The 26826-nt window shown below is 39.4% G+C and overlaps 1 protein-coding gene across 1 annotated transcript in view; it reads left to right on the top strand.

The window, feature by feature from the left end:
* Window positions 1–26826, top strand: part of TRHDE (thyrotropin releasing hormone degrading enzyme) — a 992175-nt gene that overhangs the window by 646771 nt on the left and 318578 nt on the right. The window contains exon 7 of the mRNA XM_063927453.1: window positions 21751–21816. Within this exon, the coding sequence (XP_063783523.1) occupies window positions 21751–21816 (66 nt within the window). The remainder of the gene's footprint in view (window positions 1–21750; window positions 21817–26826) is intronic.

Here is a 26826-nt window from a genome sequence, read left to right as displayed (position 1 = left end):
ACAAACCCTTACAAACAATAGGAGCAGTTATAAGCAGAACACTTATCCTCAGCCGCAAGTGGTAAACCTGGTTTAGGCTGAATGGCCCCCTTTTGCAACAGTGACACCTTTTATGGACCCTTCTGCTGGTGCATCACCTTCAAGCAGAACTCAACATCTTTTACTTCCAGGAACACAGAAAGCTTACGAACTTGCTTTTTCCTAAATGCAGATTATACTTCCTCCACATCCAACCCTTTGGATTCAATAACAAAACAGATGTCATGGACCAAATAGATGTACATGGTGACATTTGTATGTATGCTCAGCCATGTTCCTACATAGCGTGCTGCAAATCCCAGCATGCCACCGATCCAATAGTTATAATTACATCCTCCCCTGCTCTAAACCCTTATTAAACAAGAAAACATCCATGAAGTTCCCCTTGCAGATCCCGGCCCACACATTCCTACAGAGGCCCCTAGTCACAGCCATGTTGGTACAATGTACTACATCATAGTGCAACTCTGGATCAATTGGCCGACTGCTACTACCCAATCAACATGCATGCCAGACTCCATAGTTTGCTATCGCTCAATTATTTGAGTGAGCTAATGTGGATGTGCAGACAAACTCAAAATGGGAACTTGAGCTAGAGCTAGGCATGGAAAGAGAATCAAAAACAGTAAGCAACTCATACTCACAAATTCCTAATGGAGCCAGGACACCCAAATCCTCAAGGTTATGTAGATCACCTCCCATGACCTGCTCTAGAATACCAGCACATTAACACACAGCGCAACATCGGAAGGCAAAGAAGCATCTTAAAGGATGGCAGAGACAATATACACAGGCAAGGGAGAAGTCACAGAGGGAAGATGTGCATGGGGACTAAAGGTATTTTGGATGTAAGGGTGGGACAGAGAAATAATAGTCCAGCTGTGTTGGCATGGCAGAGGATGGGGAACTAGCTGTAGGAGCCAGGCTATACTGCTGTGACCAAAGAACAGAAGGTTAGAGAACCTATGGTAAATAGCAAAATGATGGCTGCATCAAAAGAGGAAGGATGTGAAAAAGAACCAATAGTGGGATGTAAAACTGGGGAGCGAGAGTACAGAAAAAGTGTGGCACAAGACAGAATGACAGAAGCAGAGGAGGGGAAATGCATAACTCTAAAGATCTAAAGAAGGAGGTTAAATAGAAGCCAACCAAGGTGAGAAAGAGAGGGGGCATGGCCCAGCTGAGCTGTGAATGGCAGCCCAACAGACCCACTGGCAGGACCACAGGAAGAGATAGGGAGAAGGGTGCAAAAGACATCAGAGAGGAGGAGAGAGGACACAGGCAAAGAGAGGTAGTAAGAAACTGAGAGGTAGTAAGAAACTGGGTTGAGACAGAAAAATTTGAGGCAGGGGAAAAAAGTAACTGTGTCCAAAATACCCACTAGCCAATCACACAAACCAGGGGAAGGCAGCCCAGTGTCAGGCGCCCCTGGAGACCCTAGAGAGAGGGGGCACTAAGAGCAGAGGGCCCAGGGATTCCCGAGTAACCAGCTGAAGTGGGAACTGGAACGCCCATCCATGATATTTGGGCAGGTGGGTCCATTACATGCATGGGGGCACTGGTAGCAGCAGCCACAGGAAAAAGACCCAGATCTGCCACATCAGCTAGATTGGCAGGGCCAACCTACACCTAGCGCAACACAGAAACAAGCAATAGCCCTAGGAGCAGTGACATATGTCTCGCCCATGGCATCTGAGAGGAAGCAGCCAGGAAAAGCTTGATGAAATTGTAAAGCAAACAAAGGGGTTGTAGAGCAGCATGATCTGTACATTGTTGCAGCAAGTGGGGGGCATCAAAAGAGAAATGGCTTAAGGAGGCAAACACAGGCTGAAGGTGGGAGAGAAAAGAAAGAAAGAAAGAAAGAAAGAAAGAAAGAAAGAAAGAAAGAAAGAAAGAGAGAGAGAGGTGGGAAACATGGAGAATGTCAGGGGAAAAGAAAGGGGTAGAACAGTTAATATGGGAAAAAAGCAAACAATGGGACTGATTCAGGTGCAGTATTAGTAAGCATAGCTGCGGCTTCCTTGAAAGCAGTAGTAATGCTTACATACTGAATGCTAATGCAGCATGAGGCATCTGATGTAAATAAACACCTCCTGCATGCATGAGTTATCTTCTGCTGTGTTTGTGGATGCAGCATTAGATAACTCTGTAACATAATCAGCTGGCTGAGAAACTCCCAGGTTATGCAGACTGTCCACTGCAGCTCCATCACCAAGGTCAGGAAATTTCCATTGGAAGATGATGACCCTGTTCTTGGCACTCCCACAAAGCAAAGCCCATTACCACCCCCTCCCTGTTCCTAACAGGCTGCAGAATGTCAATTACCTGACGTACAGTATGTAATCACTTTGCGAGCAACAATGATTGAGGACAATACTGCACACATGCAATATGGGTCTTGCACATGTGCAGTATTTAGTAAAACTGGACACAGGTATGATTTGTGCTGATTACCAACCCTTCCAATGCTTATTATTACATGACATACAGCACTGGTCCTTTATCCAAACCTATGTAAAATATATATATATTTTTTAAATGTATGGTTGCATTCTGTGTCAAATACCTTAAAAAATATAAATACCTTTTGTAAACCATCTGCTTTAATCTATCCATTTAGTTAGAAATAACTATTAAGCTATTACAGTATATAACAGGATGGATGGGACATATGCCAAACCTTCAAGACAGATAAAGTGGACACGTTGCCTATAGCAACCAATCAGCTTTCAGCTTCCAGCTTCCATTCCCCAGCACAGTCTATGAAATAACAGTGAGAAGCCTGGATGCTATGGGCAACCTCTTCACTTAATTTCTCTAGAAAGTTTGATACATCTCCCTTTTAATATCTATCTAGTGTATCGAACAGCGAGCTGGAGTGAGACTCTGCCCTTTTCTCCCCACATAGCTCTCACTGGTTGTTGACCTGGAACCAGTGTACCCCCACCCAGCCTGTTAGAGGAAGAAGGTCCCAAACCATTTGCCCCCTCTGCATCCCCCACCAGGGAAGAAGGTTCCCAACTGTCCAATGCAGATAACAGGTGGGTTCTGCACTGGACAGTGGCCCTCATAGACAGGGAGGAGTGGGAGGGACCTGTATGGAGATTTGTAAATATGTTTTTGCTGTGGTAAATAAAAGGGGGCAGTCTGAACTCTGAGCATGGCTGACAATCCAGCAGATCATTAGACTTGGTGGGTAAATTGCAATGCAAGATGTCCTGGATCTAAGTTGAGATCTAATGAGTGTGGCCCCTTGGTCAGATTAACAATGGGGTGGATGGAGCTATAGCTCTGAGACTCCACATAAAAATAGGCCTATCATCATGACAGAATGATGATGACCAGCCACCAGCTGCGCAGCTGGCAAAACGGTTGACCATAAATCATAAGCATTAAATTGTATTTCTATATACCACATAAAATTATTCTAGTTTTGTACTTTTACATATTTACTGAGACAGTGGGGCTGATAGTGTTTGGGGTCTACATGGCACTGGCCATGCCCACACATGATTGGTCTCACCCCCTCTGTTTCTTATAATAGGCTCTTGAACATTTTCAGCCCCAGGCCCACGAGGCCTTTATTCCGGCCCTGGTGTGGCCACAGGGCAGCCAACAGCATGGGCCACCCTTCCATCCATTTCAGCCAAATACTGTGTAGCCATGCAGTGAGAGGGATGGGTGTGGCTGTGAGTGCTGACCAATCCCTGGCCACTGGTAAAGTCACTGGAAACCTGAAACACAGAGATCAACCATGTTTATCTGGGCACACATGATATACATACATAATGTATGCTTACACACATGTACTGCCCTTACATGCTGTCAGGGTGCATAGTATGAATTGTATAGTGTATGCTAGAGACATAGCCAAAACTTTGTGGGCCCCTTAGCAATATTTTGAAGGGGTCCATGTCCCAATGCTTATAGAGTGACACCTCTCCACAACAGGTGTTAATTATATGCCCAATAATAGATCCCTAGTCATTTTCGGAACCATCATGCCTTAGTTTATGTTATGTCACATACTGTAGTAGTGGCCTAGTACACATTATGTCACATTGTGGAGCTATATATACTTATGGGGAAGACAACCAGTCTGAAGGGATGATACATAGGTCTACTAAGTAATTCGGAGAGGTTTAGATATTAACCAACCAATAAGAAGTAATATCAAAGCTATCTGCATACAAGTTAATAATTATAGGGGGTTGGAGGTGCGCCACTAAATTGTATGTAACATGTATTATAGGGGGATTGGTGGAAACCACTAGTGAGGTTTCACCTTTAGAAACTTAGTGTTTGGCGCACTCTTTTAAATGTTTAGATAAACAAGTTAAAACTCAACTTTTATTCATAAATTCCTAAGATAATATTTAGAACAGGCATGAGAACAGGGATTTGGTAGCCTGAAGGTATAAATAACTGAATAATAGATTAGTAGTGCCCTCTTATTATCTCATAGATTCCATAATTAGAGGCCATTATTTTCCTCTATTGTGCATAAAACGAGGGTAAAAAATAAGTTAATATAGCAAAAATATAAGAGAAATTGATCAATAGTATGGCAGTATTGATTACCTATTTAGGATTAATCTTTGAGATCTTTTTATCAATTCTGATCTCTTTAAGTAATCTAATGCCTGTGGCTTCCTGCGGGGTATTCCTCCTCAAAATGACAATCTAACTGTTTAGTTGAGAGTAGCAAAACTGATACAAATTTGTTTCTATATCCCAAAGAGATTACATAGTAGCCAATAGCTTTTGTGAACAACAAATCTGTAACAACAGCTATTCCTTTGATGTATCATTAATGGGTTCTAAAAAAGATTGTTGACCAGACATGTTATGGCATGAGAGGGAAATGAGGAAAGGAGAGATGGAGGAAGGTGAGGGGGAAAGAGACACAAGGGAAAGAAAGATGAGTAGATAGAGAGAATAATGGGGAGAGAGAATCACAGGGGAGGAAGAGAAAGAGTGAGGGCAAGACACAGGGAAGAAGGTGATGGGATGGAGATAGGAAGATGGTAGAAGAGAGAACAAAATAGAAACCCCGGTTTTATCCCCTGGCACATTAGCAGGTAACGTGACGAATGATGGGTCCACCAAAAAGCATAGCTTGATATAAACTCACTACTCTAAATAGTTAACTATGTAAAAAAACATATAGAACAAAGGGCCTTATTCAGGTTTGTTAGCGAACAAAAAAAGCACACTAATGGGCAAAATCATGTTGTAACATGTGCACAGAGACTTAGATTTGTGTGGTGGTTGTTCAAACTGAAATCTAAATTGCAGTGTAAAATTAAAGCAGCCAGTATTTTCCATGTACAGAAACAATATAACTCACCCAAATGTAAATCTCTCTGCACATGTTACATCTGCCCCACCTGCAGTGCAACACTGTTTTGCCCATTAGTGTGCTTTTTTTGTTTTGCTAACATACCTGAATAACCCCCTATGTTCCTACTGTTGATGTACAGTAGGAGAAATGCTGGTCTTGAATAACTATGGGCCTAATTCAGACCCGGTCACTGCAGCGGCAGCATACACAGGCTGAAGGCCATTGCAGTGTAAGCACGTACAGAAGCCGCACTGCGTGTGCGCACACAGTGAGATGCGACAGCATTTCATTTGCATGATCACCTCTGCCTGATTGACAAGCAGAGGCAGTCGCAGGGCGGTCAGGGGCATGTCGGCAGCATTGGGACGGCATTGCGGCGATGTTGGGGGGGGTGGGTTGGTCCAGACAAAAGAGATGTGTCTGGACCTTTGCTAGGGTGGGTCGTGGTGGCTGTGTGATGTCACACGCATGCTTTCGCACATCTGTGGGGGGGGGGGGGGGTTAAGGACCTGGCATGCAGTGCAGACTTGCCCTGTGCTGGGCATTCCCTACATTTCAAAGATTTTGATTACAGATGTGTGTTTTTTCGCACATCTATGATCAGCTCTGAATTAGGCCCTATTTTCCTTCTAGTGCGTATTTCTGTATGGTGGATTTATATTATCCATTCTCCAGCCACCAGAAATTATAGCTGTCAGCAGTGATTGTTTTAAAAATTAGGTTTATGGCACTGCAAGCACTACTAATACTTATTTTAATACTGGGAAGACTGTATTGTATAATAGGTAATTTAATATGGCATCATTTATTCCTGATAAAAATATATACCATCTGGATCCATTGACTTACCTACTCATTTTAACAGTTCAAGTAGCACCTCTTCAGTACAAAATATACTTTTGTCTGAATCTTTTTCCTCTAGGTGACCTAGGAATTTTCAACAGTAAATTCAGAGCAAAAAGATATTTAGGTACTCAGGAATGACTTTGTCATTATATAACACTTCAGTTTTTAGCATTTCTGTTTCTCTATTTATTCCTTTTTCACTAATTTGTTCATGTAACACCTTTTATTCTGACAGTGCAATTTTTTTTGTGTTTTACAATGTGTTGTTATAATGAGTCTCTTTTAGGCTAGCTTTATAGACTGTTTAATTTACTTTTTATTGGATCTGTTTGTAGTCATGTGATGTTTCTTAGCACTTACAACAACTGCCATGTCTTTGGAGATTCATACTGTATTTTCTTCCGATTATCTTGCTTTTTACTAACATATCTGACACATACTGTATGTCTTCTGTATTTAAAAATATGTCTTTTGTAGTTACTTTCTCTGATTAGACCACACAGTGACCAAACCTCAAGTTCTTTAAAACACAATTTATCAACTACTTTACTCTGATCTACCCCTTTAGTTTGAAAAGTCTACTAGGCTATTTGATAAACACTCAAAGCTCTAAATAGTCAAATAGAGTATAAAAAACTTAAATTGATTGCTTTTATTAAAGAAATAATGTATTTATATGTACTTGCATTCATATAGAACGGGATACAGTCATGTGACCGCCACTCGGGATCCCAGTGGTCACCATGCCGACGCCAGAATCCCGAGCGATCACAATTCTGCATAATGGAATGCCAACACACTTGGTCTATTGCCACTCATGGGTGTTCACAACACCCATTGAGTGGTAATAGGACCCGTGGCGAGCACTGCAAGCCCCCCAGCTGGCATTCTACTGCTGGGATCCCACGATTGGTATGCTGTCCACCGTTCGCTGACAATGCATTACCAACCAATACGGAACATATAACTTTTCTTGTCTTTTCATGCTATTGATGGTAGGTATCTTTTGATACTATAGCTGTCACATCAAAGAAAAAAATGCATAACATACCCTTTTTAGGTGCATCATTAGTATTTATTGTTATTGCACTGCAATTGATCTATTTCTGGCACTGAGTTGAAGTGTAGAAACTCATGAATTCTACATTTATGTTTTAATGTAGTTTCATGAGTTTATAGAAACTAGATTAAACTTTAGCACTGACAGGGAAAATGCTTAAAGAACTCTTTCAGGATAGAGTTAATTCTACAGTCAATCTACATGTTTAGTCTTAGTGGTCACCCTTGTGGATAATGCAAACAACCTTGGAAAGGATTTAATTGCTACGATAAGTACTAAAGTATGCTCTCTCTAGATATTGGTATTGATCCTTAGACTAATTGATTAATTTGGTTAATAATTGCAGCTTTTAATGCAGTTAAATGCTAAAAATATTTTGATTGCTTGTATAAGTCCTTTAAAGACTTATGTTACCTCTCAATTATGAGTTCATATTGCACAATGTGTGCTAAAGAGAGAATTTTCTTAGAGTGAACTGGCAAACTGATAGGAAATCTAAATCAAAATCCTCTCCAAGCACTAAGGATACCAAACACAGTAAGGTAAAATAATATGTTGAAAAATATCAAGTACCAGAAAAACAGAAGGCAGTGAGAAGCTTCACTCACTAAAACTTTATTTTTAATTAACCAACAATGTCTGTTTTCGGTAACATAGTTATTGAGGTTGAAAAAACACAAAATGTCCATCTAGTTAAACCATTTTTATAATTCTTACACTAATCTGTATTTAACACGATTTTAACTATACTGACCCAGATGACGTTAAGTTAATAAGTCTAACTAACACTATAAATCATGCTTTTTCTAAAACACACTCACTTTAAATACTATATCCATGCATATTTCTTTCAGTAAGGAATTTGTCTAATCCATTTTTTTGGATCGCCATGGCAGCTTTGACAAACTGATGGATAGCAAATAATCCATAAACCATAATCTTTCAGATAAAGGCAAAGTACTGTAAGAAAGGTTTTATTTAAAATTAGGTGGGTAGTACAGATCGTGTAATGGTTAGCATTACTGCCTCACAGCACTGAGGTCATGGGTTTGGTTCCCACCATGGCCCCAACTGTGTGGAGTTTGTATATACTGTATCTCCCTTGCTTGCATGGGTCTCCACCAGATCGTTCAGTTTCCTACCACAATCCAAAAATATACTGGTAGGTTAATTGGCTCCTGACAAAAATTAACCCTAGTGTGTAAGTGTGTGGGCAGACTACTGTAGATGGGCCAAGTGGTTCTTATCTGCCGTCACATTCTCTGTTCCTTCTCTATGTGTGTGTGGAAGACAGTTAATTAAGATAGAGGAAAAAGAGATGGAGAAACTAATGAATCATGAATTATGATATAGGGCAATATCCTATTAGCCCTGTTAAGTTTTCAGTAATATCACTATGTTAACCTTATGGTGATTATCAAGCTATCCTATTATCTGGGATAAGTTCCTGGACCAATGTGTTATCGCAGATCTGAGGGCTGCTTATCAGGGAATATGCTTAAGATGCCTGAGGCATGTGAACGATACTCCCCAATAAGTGCTGGCATCTGGGGATAAGTGCACCGACATCAGGGCTAATAGGATATCCCCCAGCAAATCTATTAGCAGTGGTAAATTACTGATGCTGACAGGATATTCCCCAAAGCCATATATTTATGTATCAGGCCTAGTTTTGGGGGCAATAAAGCAAATTGGGTTGGATGTCAGATGACTTTCAAAGGCATTGGAAGAATATATTACTTATAAAGCAACGGGGAAACAAACTTCAGTAAAGATGTATGGAAGCTTCTAAAGTGTGGAGAGGTGGACAAGTGGAAATCACACAAAGCAAACAAACAGCTTTCCAGTAGAATCATGGAGCTATATGAATGCAGTATATTTATACTTTAAAGAAAGGATTCAGTTTGCTTGCATAAATTACAGGTTGAAGGGATTTTGTTTTCCAGGATTCTCTACATACTATAAGAAAGTAGCCTGGAATACAGACAGCCCTTGGAGCAGCTAAAGCTGGACATACACTATGCAATTATCTGACAGATGATCTGCCAGATCTTGCTGGTTGGAATGTAAATCTGGTAATGGATGAGAGCAAATGACAATTGACCATTTGCTCCCAAACATTGGAAAATGGGCAAAAGCTGTTGTTCATACAAATTGGCTAAATCCTTGTTTTTTGTTCATTTTTCTGTGTTTGGGAAAAAATGGTTGATTGTATTTTGCACTTATGCATTAGCAGATTTTCATTCCAACCAGACATATCTGTCAGATAATCTACCAGATAATTTTATAGTATATGCCCATTTTAAGAGTTTACTTCCCTCAAGTTGCTTTCTGAACATAAACAATGCTGTGAGACATTTCATTAATTAGGTTGAAAAATACGCAATATTCCATCATAGTTTGACTGTGTTCAAGAATAATATTTTCAAACTGGATATCACCATATAAACAAATATGAAGGACTATGGTCTTGTTTATGCAGTGATAAAGCTGAATATTTATCGTATATAAATCACTTTAAGAGGTCTAAGAACACTGTACGCTATCTACGTAAGAAGTACCGTAAGGGTACGCAAATTGTGTAGCGATCGCTCAACCGTAGTCGAGACGCTCAAGCGTCACGTTCGCTTACGGCCCAGTGATCACAGGCAGGCACGCTATTGGCTGCCGACTAACGTAATGATTCGCTATAGCGTAGCGGACGCTCGGGACCACGAGGAGATCACCAGCGGTGCAGACGCTTACAACGTTTAAACCTTTATATCTATACCTTTAACAGTGAGATACACAGTATACCTTAGTGTAGAGACAGAGTGTAAGTGCAACCTGGTGTAACCTGATCAACTACAAAGCTGCTTGAGCGTCACCGACGCTCAGAGAATACTTAACCCTTATAAAGAATACACAGATACCTGGGCTTAGGGTCCGAAACCTATTATATGTATTATAACTATTATACTTGCAAAAAGAATCACAGTACAAAGCATACACTACAATATAACATAAACCAACTAACCAGATAAACTACACAGGAAATACAGTACAATACAATTAAAGGAAAATACGAGAGAAAGAGTAGAGAGAGAGAGAGATGGAGAGAGAGAGATAGATGGCTCACAGTAAGACAATATGATTACGGAGAAAACTTACGCACAAGGGGAACGATCGCATGCGCCTCGATATCCAGCTCCCGATTATCAGCAATGAGAACCGTTGAAGAGAGAGAACTGGATACGGTCGGCCTGCCTATTTATGCCCCACACACAATACAATTCAATGGTCCCTACAATCTCATTGTTCATTGGACACAGGAATTCGGCTTCGCATTATAACAAAAGGTCATAGGTTGATTCATACAGGTGGGCTGTGACTATTTCCAACTGCTCAGGTGGGAGGGAAACTGGGTTTCCCGCCGCATGGGTAATAAAGTGCAAATAAAGTAAATGTTCATAAACTTCTTATGTCCATAACTATTCGCACGAGCGATTGATCTGTTTCAAACCAACACCGGAATATTTCTAATTAAATATTCTTCCGATGGATACTAAACACCACTGTATTACTCCTGTCTGACCCTTCGTATCATACAAAGAGGGATTCCTCTGTTCATAAACATTCTATATTAACCAAACTTTCAGAATCTATCAAAGGGACCATGATCTACAAAATACATTATTAGTGAAAATATGTAATGATTGAGTCGCACGCTACAATCGCATAAACTCTACCGTAAATACGCATACCATGCGCCTGCGGGTGCCCGCGACTGTGAGTATGCGCACGTACGGGAGAGCGTACGCATGCGCAGCACGGACCTGTGTGAGGTGCAAATATGGTAGTGTGTATAGAGATATTTTTCTGACTTTGACAGTCCACCCTTTGGCAGTCAATAATAACTGCCACCTTCTAAAACATTTCAAAAGGAGAAAAATATATGTCAGGGGTTAATTCATTTCCATGGTTGGGTGAGGGAGGAGAGAGGAGTAGGTGTGAAGAGGGTATGACCTAGTGTGATAGCAGAAGCATGTGTGTATGAGTCCATGTTTGGGGGGGTCATGTATCATCGTGCCGTACGTGTTGTAAATCAAGCTTCGAGGTATTGCGAAGTATACATTTGAATTCCTTCTTATCCCGTGGTACGGGTCTGTGGATGGGCTGTCAAACTTTACCGAGCTCTTTTCGGATTTTGAACAAAATGGGGAGCACATTTTAGTTGATGATACATGAATGGGGGAATATGTGATTGCTGATATCTGTGCCTGTATTCCCTATACTATGTGTGTCATTACCTGAGGGTTGTAGAAATGAAGAAAAGACATAATTACGGTAAATGCGGTGGTATTCTATGTCAGGTTAATGTACATCTGTCGGTTGAAGTTTTGTTCGGTATCAGTTGAAAGTCGTCTTCTTTGCGCTGTTTTGCTCATTAGGCGTGAGCAATAAGCTTTGTCAATGCCATTAGATTTACAAAAAATGTTGGGCTAGCGTAATTTTAAGAATTCTAGGGAAACTGGGGATCCATGGCAAAGTTCATCAAATGTCCATATCTCAAGTGGTCAAAACTCCTTCTTTGGTCCATCCGTTGTCTGTATAGCGTCTCATCAACTTCCTCGTCCAAGGGGGTCTTGTTATCTTGGAGAAAAACCAGAAAAACAGGTGAAAGAAACGGACCGTAGAAATCGCATTTTCATCACATCATTGTTTCTATCATTGGGTCATAAATCAAATCCTGGTTAATTACAGTTTCCTCACTCCTCAAACTCATTACCTTAGTACGACGATTGCACCTCATTAAAGCCTGACCGCATCTAAATATCAAACCGATCGTTATGATAACACCTAAGATACATAGGAGAAACTTCCCAACATCCATTATGACTCCTTGAGCCCAGTCTCCCAAACCGGAGAACCAATTTCGCGGGTTCAACCATGACACCCAACCAGTCAGCTCATTACCTACAGCAGCAAGAGTGAGATTGTGTTTTCGGCGAAATTCCCACTTCAATTGGAGAATATCGTCCATCTTTTGGTCTATGACCTCGACCGGATCCTCGGTGCTATTCGTGATATACGTGCAACACTTCACGCCGTACTGTGTTGCCAATGTAACACAATATCCGCCTGTCACTGCTGTGAGGTAATTAAGAACCATTCTATGCTGCACCAGTTCTGTTTTATAAGCTTGAAGTTCCCTTCCCGTATATCTAAACGTGTAATCATACATTTCAGTGATATTGTCTAACAAATTTGCGAGCGCCGATATGTATTTATAATTTAGCACTCCTCTAGCAGTGCGGGTGAAATCTAACGCGATTAAGAATTGAATCCCGGTGGATTCACTTATCAGATCAGAGGCCGGATGCTCTGTCTTCTCTATCAGGTGCCTTTTAACAACGTGCTCGTAGTGGGTGTGAGTATAAGGAGCTTGGGCACCACGATGTATGTCTTTCATTTTATCATGTGTTACAGTCATTACTTCAGGCAATACTTTTCCAATATAACACAATCCTTCAGAGTTTGGGGCAAGCCACTTGTACGCCTTTCTCCCGCATATGAAATATGCATCATCGGGGAGAACATATGGGACGGAGAAGGACATAACCATATTACACACCTTCCAGGTGAAATCTCCTAACCCTAATTCTTCCATCTGCTTAATACACGTATCAGGTTGTACGATATGTGCACAGTATCCTGGTGATACTTCTCCAACTCTCATAATCCTATTTCCTAAGGTGTACCTATACTGGAAAGATTTTCCTCTACTGGCTATGTGGCGTACAAGCTCTGTATCTGTAGGCATTCTATCTGCTCTATGCGAAAAGGTCATGGTGTGGTTACTCCATGACACTTCCCAATTTCCCGGCTTTCTGGGATTGGAGATGTTGAAACATAATAGGGACCTATCCACATGGTATTGGTGGAGCTTCAAACTAGGAGGGCTGGAGATATTAAACCTCCTGTCCAACGGTCTCCCACCATTTAACTCAAGTACCTCCCCTATCGTTAATGGAAATGGTACTAGCCCTGATTTGCTATGACCTTGAGGTACTTGAGAGCATACCCAACAATCTGTTTTGTTTAACACATTACCCACTAAGGAGTGATAGTCACTCAATGGATGCCGGTCCATATGGATATTAAAACTGGATTGGCATTCCTTTATGCATCCATCCTCAACCATTGTCACAGAGCCTACAGATACAGTTTTCTTTTTGAACTAACAATCCTTCACAATTGTTTACAAATAACATGGTTGTTAGATCGTGCCCGGTACTCGCCTTTGCTTGGTGATTGGGTTGCTATTGGAAATTTACACCTCCGTCTCAGTCATCAGGACCTTTCTGGATCCTTTCTCGACCTCCCTGGTACTCTCACCGAAACAGACTGTTCTGGTCAACATCATGGTCAACAGGAAAATCCATATCACAGTCTCTTGGGGCAAGTCCATCTTACAGGAGGAGAAAAGAAGAAATTTGTAAAGGGGGTATAAGAAATCAGTTTGAGGGGGAGAGAACTTGTTACGATAATAAGTTCTCTCGTCTTGTTGTTCTTCTTGTTCTGCTGTCCTCTCAAAGGTGCTGTCTCTCAGTCTTCCAAACGAACATTCTGGTGATGCAATATTCCTTCCTAACCGGCGATCTTTCTGTAAGGAGCAAAAATCTGGCATTACCATTGGTCCAACTGAGGGGTGACATACCATCTTTAAACCATGAAAACATGAGTGAGAAGAGAGAGAAAACAGAAAAAAAACAAAAGAGATAGAGAACAATTCATATGCATATATATATTACATAACTCGACATTAACCATCAATAGGAAAAGCGAATCAAAGCATTTTTTTTAAAACATTGTTCAGCATTAGGAAAACATTGTCAGATTATCAGGCTGTCATATCTACGTGTCTAATGGTCTCCTTGAGCAGTCCCTCCCCACCAGCACCTGCATTACTCCACTGTCTGTATCTGGCCAGAAATACATTGTGGCGGAGGTCATGCTGGGGTTTGGTAGACTTCTGCAAGGACCAAGTGGATAGGCAATGTGTGAATTCTTACCAATACTCGTCAGAGATGGGGATAGAGAGAGAGAGAAAAAAAAACATTTCACAGATACATTTACAACGTTTCACCTGGTCATTCCTGTGTCTTTCAGTGAATGACCTCCCAATTTATTAACCGTTACCTCAGGCTTACCATCAGTCCTAATGATCACCTTTCCTGACTATATATTATGGGTGTGGCCCAAAATCCTTCCTATATGATCCCTGATTATAATTTGGTGTGTCATAACTTTTGCTCATTTTCATGTCTAGGGGGTCTGACTTTATGTGGGTTATTACAGTTGCTGGCATAATGCCCTTCTCTTCTACAATGGTAACAAATCCTTGGCTTTCTCCATGTGCTAGTGCAATGGAGTCTTGGCTGGTTTGATGCCTCCTCAAACGCTTGGATGCTCATCACCCTCAACCGCTTTCCCTGTACCTCCCTGCTTCCTTGGATATTCTGGTTATGTTGTTGTCTAGGGGGTGCATATACCTTGTGTGTGCTTCTAGACCTGCAATCTCTTGCATAATGACCTTCCTTCTGGCAATTATAACAGACTTCCATTTTTGAATTTTTCGCAGTGGTGTGGGGCTTTTGTTGGGGTGGGCTTGTGGTTAGGGCCTGTATACTTGTTGACATTAACTTGTTACTTAGTGACTCTCTGTATCTGGTGATGTTCTGATCATGATTAATGATGGCCTCTCTTAATGCGGCCACCGAGATATCTTTCCAGTCTGGGTTGGTGGTCTGTACCCTTGTACTTAATTCATCCTTTAAACCATTCATTAGCACATATACTGCTGCTTCTCTGTGCGGTGTGCTTGTTTCAATGTTTTCTATACCCGTATACCTAGTCAGGTCCTGCAATGCCCGGTGGAAATAATTAGAAGTACTTTCCCTTTCGTTTTGTCTTATGGAGAAAATTTTGTTCCACTCGACAATGGCTGGGAAATATACCTCTAACCGTCGGTTGATCTGCTTAATACATTCCTGATTGTGTTCCTCCGTCCAAGGTACCTCCGTGTCTAATTTACAATCAGCAATAAATTTCGCAGGATCAACACTGGAGGGCAAACATACCCTCAGCACTATCCGCCAATCTTTGTTGGTGGGTTCTGTGGAGTTTCCTAATTCTTTAATAAATCTTTGACAGGCTACTAGATTTTTCCTAGGGTCGGGAAATTCAGACATAATTGATCCTAATTCGGTCCTAGACCAGAGACAGCGCATTGCACTGTCCTTGACGGGAATGATTCCCTGATCGTCAGTCTTCCCATTGGGGACTGCAATCACCCTGACCGGATCAAACTCAGCTACATCATCTTGTGTTGGTCTTACAATATGTGGTACATCTGTATGTGCGTGATATGAAACATTGTACGTACCTGTGGACACGACCTCACCTGACCCTCCGTTAGGGGGTTTGATTATTGCCTTTACCAATTTGGTCGCGTCCACCTGGATGTCTTGTGTGATGGTTGTTGGAAGGGGTGCCGACATCGTTCTGGACTCACTTTCTTGTTGGTATTCCTGAGGGAAGTTTGACATGGGATGCAACTTGCATAGGTTAATAGTTGTACATTCAACAGTATTACAATAATCATTGTTACATTTATTACACTTATTCTCATTATCTATACTACAGTTGCTAAGAGCGTTTTTATTGTTCACCCCTGTGCTTTTCTCCGCAACCACAATCCTCCCTGTTGCCATGTCTCTCCTCTCAAGATAAGAGTCAGAAAAGTCAATTAAATCTCTTTGTAATTCATTTTCCTGTTGCCATAACTGCAAATAATCATAATGTTTGATTTGTCTCTTTGTTGATTTTATGAGACATATCCTCCTCCTTAAATTTTGTAACACTTCTGAGCTGAAGCTACCTATTCTTGGGAACTTCTCCCCATCTTGTACCGTCATTCTCTCCCATTCATCACATAAAGTTTCTGTGTGACTTCCATATTTCTCACACATTATATACCTGGCCGACCCAATTGGTCGGACCACTGAATCAACCCGAACCGAGGTTGATCGCCCCCTACCTGAACAAGTGGCCCCCATAGTTCGAAAGTGTTGCTTTATTTAGCCAACCCTTACGAAAAACCAAATGCCAACAATAGGCTGACGGTGGCGGTTTACCGAGTACCCCACTCACTCGCCCACGCCGACCAATACGACCTGATCACACCGATATGGTGCTGGCGTACTCGACCTAGGGCCCCTGCGACCTGAACCTCTATTTACTGGAACCTGCGAGGGTTATCCGAAGAACACTTACTCTTTCCAGTAACTATTGGTTGCTGGATAGTTCCTGAGTGAGCAGCGAACTTCCCTTAAAATAAAAAAATTACACAAATCACGTTAGAGTGTACAGATAGCGTTTGTGACCCCTTTACTCTAATGGTATTAGGTCAGATTACTAACTACTGCACACACTTACGTGCGGTCCAGTCGTTCAGTACACAAACAACTAAGCTTATGTACGGAAAGACCAATGGAATCGAAACTTACGACTGCGAATTCCTTCAGCCAGAGCTTATATGGCCTATATGGGTGTTGCACCAACCCTTTTCAGTGTTGTGCCTGTGAACTGTATAGCGGACTTCCTTGTCGGCTGTACCTGGACCTCCTGGTCTGTTATGACCTCCTGGTCTTGTTACAGTACGACCTCCTGGTCTTGTTACAGTATGACCTCCTGGTCTGCTATACTCTAATGCTCAAAATTGTATATTTAACCAGAGATGCCTCCCTAGCCACCGTGCACGTCACTTACACGCATGTACCTCACGAGTACTCGACTTTTCTTGTGGTTCAACCTTTAAAAATTGTAAAAACACTCACTCATCACATGTACACTTTTGTTTTCTATTTCTATTTCTGCGCAGAAATTTTTCTTCAGATCAGGTGTGTTACCAATTAGGAGCAGGATCTGTTAATTAAAATTTCGGACACCCAAAAATAGACTTGCGTTATTTCTCGCCTCGCGTTATTTATCGCTTTGCGTTAAAAATCAATTTATCGTGACTTGAGCTACGTGGGCGTAACCGGACGCTCCGTTGCGTAATATACGCTGCGTGCGTCGGCCTTTGGATTGCGTACGCAAGTCTTTGTTAGAGACACGTATACGCAAAGCAAAGATCCACCGTAACACAAATTTATACTTTTATCAATGTAGATGATCCTTGATCATCTACCACACAACCACACTGACTTCGCCTTATCTCCCAGGCGAAACTGTGTGTTTGTCTATCTTTTAACTATATTACCTTTACTCTTAAACTATGAAATAACGGCAACTCTCTTTTAGCACTTCTATCAACTATAAAAACTGGCAGACAGGAGAGTGATATACGAAAATGAAAAAGAAAAAGAAATGCAGATATATATATGTGTGCGTGCGTGTGTACGCAAGACAGAAAAATAAACAGTTTTAAAAGACACTAGCGTTTTGTTCTTACCTCCGGTTCCCGGATTCCTTCAGCACTCTTTACTTAAGCGAAGCAGACGCTTATCCCGTCAGCACTACGAGACAACCTCCCGCCCTTTGCTGAGGGATAATGTCTGCTGATCTACCTAGTGCAGATATGTGAAGGACAGGACGAGCCGCCAATTGATAAAGCTGAATATTTATCGTATATAAATCACTTTAAGAGGTCTAAGAACACTGTACGCTATCTACGTAAGAAGTACCGTAAGGGTACGCAAATTGTGTAGCGATCGCTCAACCGTAGTCGAGACGCTCAAGCGTCACGTTCGCTTACGGCCCAGTGATCACAGGCAGGCACACTATTGGCTGCCGACTAACGTAATGATTCGCTATAGCGTAGCGGACGCTCGGGACCACGAGGAGATCACCAGCGGTGCAGACGCTTACAACGTTTAAACCTTTATATCTATACCTTTAACAGTGAGATACACAGTATACCTTAGTGTAGAGACAGAGTGTAAGTGCAACCTGGTGTAACCTGATTAACTACAAAGCTGCTTGAGCGTCACCGACGCTCAGAGAATACTTAACCCTTATAAAGAATACACAGATACCTGGGCTTAGGGTCCGAAACCTATTATATGTATTATAACTATTATACTTGCAAAAAGAATCACAGTACAAAGCATACACTACAATATAACATAAACCAACTAACCAGATAAACTACACAGGAAATACAGTACAATACAATTAAAGGAAAATACGAGAGAAAGAGTAGAGAGAGAGAGAGATGGAGAGAGAGAGATAGATGGCTCACAGTAAGACAATATGATTACGGAGAAAACTTACGCACAAGGGGAACGATCGCATGCGCCTCGATATCCAGCTCCCGATTATCAGCAATGAGAACCGTTGAAGAGAGTGAACTGGATACGGTCGGCCTGCCTATTTATGCCCCACACACAATACAATTCAATGGTCCCTACAATCTCATTGTTCATTGGACACAGGAATTCGGCTTCGCATTATAACAAAAGGTCATAGGTTGATTCATACAGGTGGGCTGTGACTATTTCCAACTGCTCAGGTGGGAGGGAAACTGGGTTTCCCGCCGCATGGGTAATAAAGTGCAAATAAAGTAAATGTTCATAAACTTCTTATGTCCATAACTATTCGCACGAGCGATTGATCTGTTTCAAACCAACACCGGAATATTTCTAATTAAATATTCTTCCGATGGATACTAAACACCACTGTATTACTCCTGTCTGACCCTTCGTATCATACAAAGAGGGATTCCTCTGTTCATAAACATTCTATATTAACCAAACTTTCAGAATCTATCAAAGGGACCATGATCTACAAAATACATTATTAGTGAAAATATGTAATGATTGAGTCGCACGCTACAATCGCATAAACTCTACCGTAAATACGCATACCATGCGCCTGCGGGTGCCCGCGACTGTGAGTATGCGCACGTACGGGAGAGCGTACGCATGCGCAGCACGGACCTGTGTGAGGTGCAAATATGGTAGTGTGTATAGAGATATTTTTCTGACTTTGACAGCAGTAAAACAAGTTTCTAGTGTCTATGAAAGTTTTACGTGCTGTAAAAGTAAATAAATAAAATCTAACTATTCCACACACCATTTTCTATTGTCATGATATTGTGCACATGGCATGCTTGATGTGCTCACTGGGTCTGTTCTTGCTAGACTTCATGCTGCTTCTGCATGCTCTGCAATAACTGTCTTGTTGGCACTACTCCCCTTTCCTATAAGGGCATGAACACAGCATTCCTCTACAGCAGTAGTTCCCAACCAAGGTCCTCAATTACCCCCAACAGTTCATATTTTCCAGGTCTCCTCAAAGGATTGCAAGTGAAATAATTAGCTCCACCTGTGGGTCTTTTCAAATGTGCCAGCGAGTAATGAATACACCTGTTCAACTACTAGGTGACCTGGAAAACATGAACTGTTGGGGGTACTTGAGGACTGAGGTTGGAAACCACTGCTCTACAGTAATATAACTGATGACATAAAACTAACATGCTTTCCAAAAAAGGTTTCACTTTCTAAATTCAATTCAAGCTGCCTTATTATTAGGCTCACAGGTATGCATCAATGACTTTGAGATTTCTGATTGTGTATTCTCCAGTGTATGACTCGGCTTGTTCTTGACTCTTCTTTGCCATGGCTCATTCATCCGTGTGCTGCCTTTACGTTGCCAGGCAATAACCAGGACTCATGGGGGGCAGAAGCCATTCGGCGGCTTGTGACATAAAGATGGTACATTTACAAGGAAATACTGCCCATCCGCTGCTAAATTCTGTGCCAGCTTAAAGCTAGTGGACATTAAAACACATCTTACATTTTTAAAGATACAAACCAATTTCTAACATCATGATAGCCAATCACAACAGGGAAAATTGTTGTGCTTTCTGGGTGGTACAGGGCTTACTAGATAAATGGGAAACACTAACAACGGAAAACAGACAAGAATAAATATATAACAGTATCTTCATTATATGTTAAGATAATAATACAATATGGTAGAATAACAGAAAAAACTCCTTAACCAGTACCACCCTAGTTGTGACTTACCCACACAGTGTTCCTGAGGGAAGACAGTACTCCACACCTCAAGTTCTGGCTGATGTACTGTAATTTCTCTCCATTTTCACCAAGAATCTCTTTGTTTCCATTAAGGACCAATGTTAATTAATAAGGAGTGTTATGAGGGGGACCCTCCCCATTTTAACTTTGTCTATGCATTTCTGATGCAACACATGTTTTAAGCACACTGGCATCTGGTTTTCTCATAGTATCCTGAGGCCTCTAGACCCTGCTGTTCCCATTTATTTTGTAGTCCTAGGTATGCTGATATTTACCAGGGTCCTCCTGATGGCATGTGAGAATTAAAAACACAATAAGATAGATTTGTGCGATACTCAACAATATTTGACAGTCTCTGCAGTCTATAGCGATTACTCACAATTCCTGTGGAGAATCATGAAGTCCATCGATACAACACACTGTGACATGTTGTGTTCCTGTATGTGTTTAATGTTTACCAGAGGTGCCTCCCCAAGAATGAGCATTCTGATTAAATGTATACCCATTATAAAGACCTGCTCACTATAGAAGAGGTGGGTTGTTCTAGGGCTGTCACAGTAATGGACCATTTTTATTCTTCACATTTTGGCAATGATCAATACATTTGTTTTAAAGTGATGAATATGCATTGTAGTCTTCTATATAATGTTTATCGATTTGAATTTTTTTACTTATTTGGCATAAAAGTCTGGAATTGACTATACCATGGGATCTCCTGGTTATAATAGAAACTAGTGCAAGCTATTTTATTTTTTATCTTAACCATTGCTTGGATACTCCTTTCCTACAGTGGTGAACATGTACTTCCCTGCTAATAAGCTCCAGTTAAAAGTATAGGCTAGTACTGAGCATAATATTTGTAATATGATTTATCCATATGAATATAAGTTTCTGCAGTACAGGCAAGGAACACAGCAGTTTGACTAAAATATGGATAATGCAGCATGTATATTTGGTTACAATAACAGTACTCTTTAAGATGATCTTTAGGTTTATTTTGCATTCATATTTAATATGCGTCTTTGGGCTCCATATCCTAAATACTCAGGTTGCTATATAGCTTAACATTTTCACTAGATTAATTTAACTTATTTAACTTATTTGCCTAAGCAACACAAATAAATATATTGTTTTAATAGATTAATGCTCACATGACCATTCAGTCATTACATTAAAACAAATAGGTTAAGTTAGCAGTATGGTTGTCACATAAAACTATGCTCTGTTAAAATAGCTGCAGGTAAAACATTCAAAGCAATCTACTGAATATAGCATTTGGAAATCAGGCAGCTGTGTCTGCATATTTTGAAAACAATGATTCTGAATTATCGTCACTGGGTCTTAAATACTAACTGATCTATTTTTATTCACAGGGGGCAGCCTTAATTCGGATGTTGGCTAATTTTATGGGTCATAAAGTATTTCAGAGAGGACTGCAAGTAAGTTAAAACATTAATTTCACATATATATTTTTAGAACTTTATTGTGCACAAATGTGGAAAATAAAATCTTAAAGGAATCGTCACAATATATTGTAAATACTAATGTATTTTTATTTATGCTAACCATGATCAGGATAAATGATACATAAAAGAGGTTTGGGATTTCCATGGTTCTATAAAACCTGCTGTTTCTAGAGGCCACTAGAAAATTAAAAACTATATGTCCTGGCATGTGGCATCATCTACATGAAAGCTGGTTTGCTCCAAAAAATATCCTGAAAAGACACACAGTTTCAAAATATCTATTTATATAGTTTGTGTGTGCAGTAACCTTTACCTCAATTTACTATGATTAAGGGTAACAAAATTGTAAATGCAGTTTTGAAAATACATATACATTTTTGTAGAGCTTAGTAAATATATATTGTATAGAACAAATTGTGAATGAAAATTACATAATTACTTTTGTTTAATCATCCCTTGCAACAGAAAATTAATGCAGTTGTTCTCATTGTATAAAACAAATAATTTAGACTCAGTGATTTCTCACTTTTCCATGTACTGTGAACCACAAGGTAGTTGAAGTAACAATTAGCTAGTGATGTTAAATTTACTCAAAAGGGGGACATTTTATAAAATACATACTTAGCGTGATGTTTTGTTTTGCATTTCTTTTTTTTAAAGTGGACTTACAGTATAGTATAGGGTTGTAAATTCTGTATTTTTTTAAATAGCCAAGGGATAATTAAAAGGTATAATATGCAATAATTTATTGAATTACTTTGTATTCTTGTAATAGAAATGTATGCATATATTAGTCTGGGTATTTCACATTAATATAGTCAATAAAAACAGAATAAGAGAATCCTCCCTTTGCTAACTTCTATTCTATGTTTCTCTGTAAATGGTTCTTAACCTTTTGCAGTTAGAACCCAAAGTACATCTATGAATCAGCTTAGTAACCAATTATTCAGATTTAATTTATTTTGCTGTTGGATAACAATCAAATATATTGATCTTTAAGAAAAAAAAAAAAAAATATATATATATATATATATATATAATTAGGCAATTGCATAATAATCAACATACCTTGAAACCTTCCCAAAATGCATTGGTGAGTTATGTTTTTCAGTTCCAACCCAAAGGCAAAGAAATACTTTGTAGTTGTTACATAGAAAAACTAAATATCAATTACTTGTGGGAGACAAAATTTAATCAAATTACTTGTCAACTATTTCTTGTATTGTATATTACTTCATTTTTATTTGCTATAATTGCATTTCAGTATGAAATAAACTCGAGTCAATTTCAATTTGTAAAAAGGGGTATGTTTTATATTTTTATGAGTTGATAATAGAACATATGAAGCATAATCTTGTACCAGTCTTAGATAAAAAGGGATGATTACTGAAAGGCAATCCCACCTCATTTTATTGGTCACTAATCAAGCCATTTGTTCAACTGCGCTCCATCTGTTTTTTTGTTAATTTTTATTAAACTACTTTTATATATTGTAAGTGATGGATACGATCTGAGCGACCAATGGTGGCAGAAGAATAAAAAAGGACTGCTATTATTATTTAAAAGAAGGGGGTTTATTTATGAACAGAAAAATGTTTTATATATAAAAAGACATAAAAACACATAACTGGCCACCATTGGTCGCTCAGATCGTATCCATCACTTACAACCTTAATCTTTATCCTGCACTCGTACTAGTGCAGAACTCATTTAAGAGGTAGCAGACGCCCTTTATGTTTTTAGGGAGTGGCATATAGAGACTGTTCTTTTGGGGTATTTTTAAGCTGACATACTGTGAAAAACTTGTGTCCACTGCGTAGATTTTTTTGGATGCTGTTTGCTCACCCCATACACACCTACTTTTATATATGTTTATACATTTTGACAAAACTGTTAGTCTTTGATTTAATGGAAAAAAGCGCAATTACTAATAATTTCTATCACTCTTGATGTTTATAACGTAATCACTGCTGTTATTAACTGATTAGGAGAACTTTCACTAATTTATTCAGTTTGTGTTAACACTGAGCAACATACATTTCTACATTTTGGCTTTGTGAGTAGTATATGACAAGTTTCCATAAATAACAAATCTATGTTATCCAATTTAAAAACAAAGAGAAAGAACATTAAAAATAAACAAAACAATGGCAGTCATTTATTCTCTGGAAATCTGTTTTGGGGAAATCATTTTACAGGCTGCAGTGGATGATGAATTATTTATAATGTGGTATGCTACTTAGAAATGTCCCTTAAAGTAAATTGATGTTCACCTGAAATACAATTATGCTAAGATAGAGAGAGCAATCAATCTTATCTGGTCTAGGTAAGCTTTTCATTTTGAATTTTAAATAAACTATGTTTGGGATCAGGTCACATTTTAGTACCTTTATTTTAGCCCTCAAACTAACTAAAATGTACAAATATACAAAAGAAAACAATCATCATGGTTATGCCAGACGCGAAATGGCCTACTGAAAATTAAAGCTGTAGGGACATAAATTACAATTTTAATATGATTTGATAAGGCTGTTTTTAAACTGCTATCCATAATCTGTTAGAATACATTGCAGTGATTGCTCTATAAATCTGCTTATTAGATATTTTCTAAAGCTGGTAGTAACAATGAGAATCTCTGATAAGCTAAGCTTAATTAAAGCTTTTATAGACACAAAGCATGGAAGCTATTGTAATGTTACACTAATTCCCATAGAGTATACTTGTTTTCCATGCTAAAAAGGTTAAAACTACTATTCAAAGCTATGTTAGCTTATTCTTATTTTAAACTACTTTTATTGCAGCACACAATTTCATTTACTAGAAAGATAAAAATTATAAGACTTTGCAAATATTACCATTGTCACAGCTGTATTATTTCGGATATGTTATATAAGGTGGCTAATGTTTATGACTAAGGGGGAGATTTATCAAATCTTGGAGATACATTGGAGAGAGATAAAATAAAACAATCTGCGCCTGTCATTTTTCTAAAAATAACAGAAGCTGGTTAGTACTTTTTCTCTCCCCACTTTATCTCTCTCCAAGATTTGCTAAATCTCCTCCTAAATGATAGCTGGAGTTGGGTTGTGACAAAAATTTTGAATGTCTGATTAAATTATAGTGAACTGTACTATAGATGATTTTCATTTTTAGGGAGTGTGCCAACATATCCACAGTAAGAAAGATTTTCATATAATTTTTTTTATTGAAAAGCTTGTACTAAATATGATTAATCATAGTTAACCTTTATGGACACTTTCCAAGAAAGCATCAAATCATTTTTGAGAAACATACATTGTATAAGAGATGAATTAGTGGACAGTAAAGGATATTTCTTCATTATGGGGTATATTGACTAAAAGTCAATCAAAACTTGACCAACATCGATAGGGTGTCCAAGGGTCAAAAACCCATATAAACTTATTTTTTTAAATTACATTTTTTTAATGATTTTGAAGAATTTTTTTCCCAGTGACGATGTCGGTTGATTTTTTTTTTTTTTTTGCTAGGTCTAAAGTCAGTCACTCAGTTTATTCAAAATCCACTACAAATAGACATAAAAACCTTGAAAAATCAATGAAAAATCAAGTAGCACTAGCTGCTGCTTTTCTATCGGACAAAACATACCACATGCAAGAAACTGCTGTGGTTAATCTACTTCTGCTTTGCAATCAACTCCAAATGTGGGTTGCCTGCAATGGTTTGCTTACATCTCTGATGTTTGGGTGCCTGCAGAGTGTCCCATGAGCCATTTGTTTCATTGATGGGTTCTATGGCAATCGCAGCTGCCAACCAGAGCCATCGCAAATACACAGTCACTGTGAACACATTTGCAGCACACATGCAGACCCTTTGATACTCCTCAGATTGAGTAAATCAGCGACCAAGAAGCATGGTAGCCTGAACAGAGACCCAAACACGGCAACAACATGCTGCATTCAGTGCCCACAAATGATGCCTGATTGTCAATCACTCTGCATTAAGGTAAACACTGTGAGCAGCATCGCTATTAGACTTTGATGCATGCACAGTTATAAGCATATGCACGCGCAATTTACTAATTTAATCATCCCTTTCATAGGCATCATAATAAAGATTTAGGCAATAGAATGTATTTTAGACCTGAAAAATGCAATTGATTTATTAGTCTATTGTTTTGTCGATTTTTGGCTGATTGTTTATACATTTTTACAAAACGACTGTTAATATATTTCTGATTTGAATGAAGAACACCGGAAAACATTGAATGTTTTTCCAGGCTTCTATTCTGGTTGATTTTTGATCAATCTTAACTGATTTTTGATCAATTTAGGTCAATTTTACCTTTAGTAATTGTACAACATGCAAAATTGACCAAAATTCAGTGGCAAACACAAAATCAACAATTACTTAATATACCCCTATAATTATAATTAAAAAATGGTGTGCTGTGTATTATATTATATTCTGCATTATATATAATAATACTTATTTAAACATACTGGATCTCATTTACAGTTAGAAAACAATTATACAAATTTACTCTTGAGCTACAAATGCATACCTCCCAACTGTCCCAAAATTTTGTTGGACAATCCTGTTTTTCTTGGAATATCCCACTGGCCCATCCACGGGGCACAGTGTACCACGGTGGGGGCAGTTGGAATACTCTCTCTCACTTGCTGCCAGTCGTGAATAAACAATGTATGCATGTACACAGCATCTATTAACAGGGAGAGAAGGACAGAAGGCATGGGCAGTAGCTCACAGAGTCCTGGGTATGCCCCCACAGTGACAAAAATGGGGGAGTGACTCACAATTGTGTCATTCCCGTGAAGCCATCCCACCTTTTACTGAGGCCATGCCCCTTTTTCAGGTATGTACACCTACAGCACACAGAAGAGTCCTGATTCTACTACTACTAGATGATGAGGGTTTGCAAATTATAGTTTTTTTTCCTGCTTCTGCATGTCGTGCACAAATCTTCAGTAATTATGCAAATTT

This window comes from Pseudophryne corroboree, chromosome 6 (genome assembly GCF_028390025.1).
Source record: "Pseudophryne corroboree isolate aPseCor3 chromosome 6, aPseCor3.hap2, whole genome shotgun sequence".
Lineage (NCBI taxonomy): Eukaryota > Metazoa > Chordata > Amphibia > Anura > Myobatrachidae > Pseudophryne > Pseudophryne corroboree.
The sequence above is the reverse complement of the archived record's forward strand: the minus strand, read 5'-3'. Positions and strand labels throughout refer to the sequence as shown.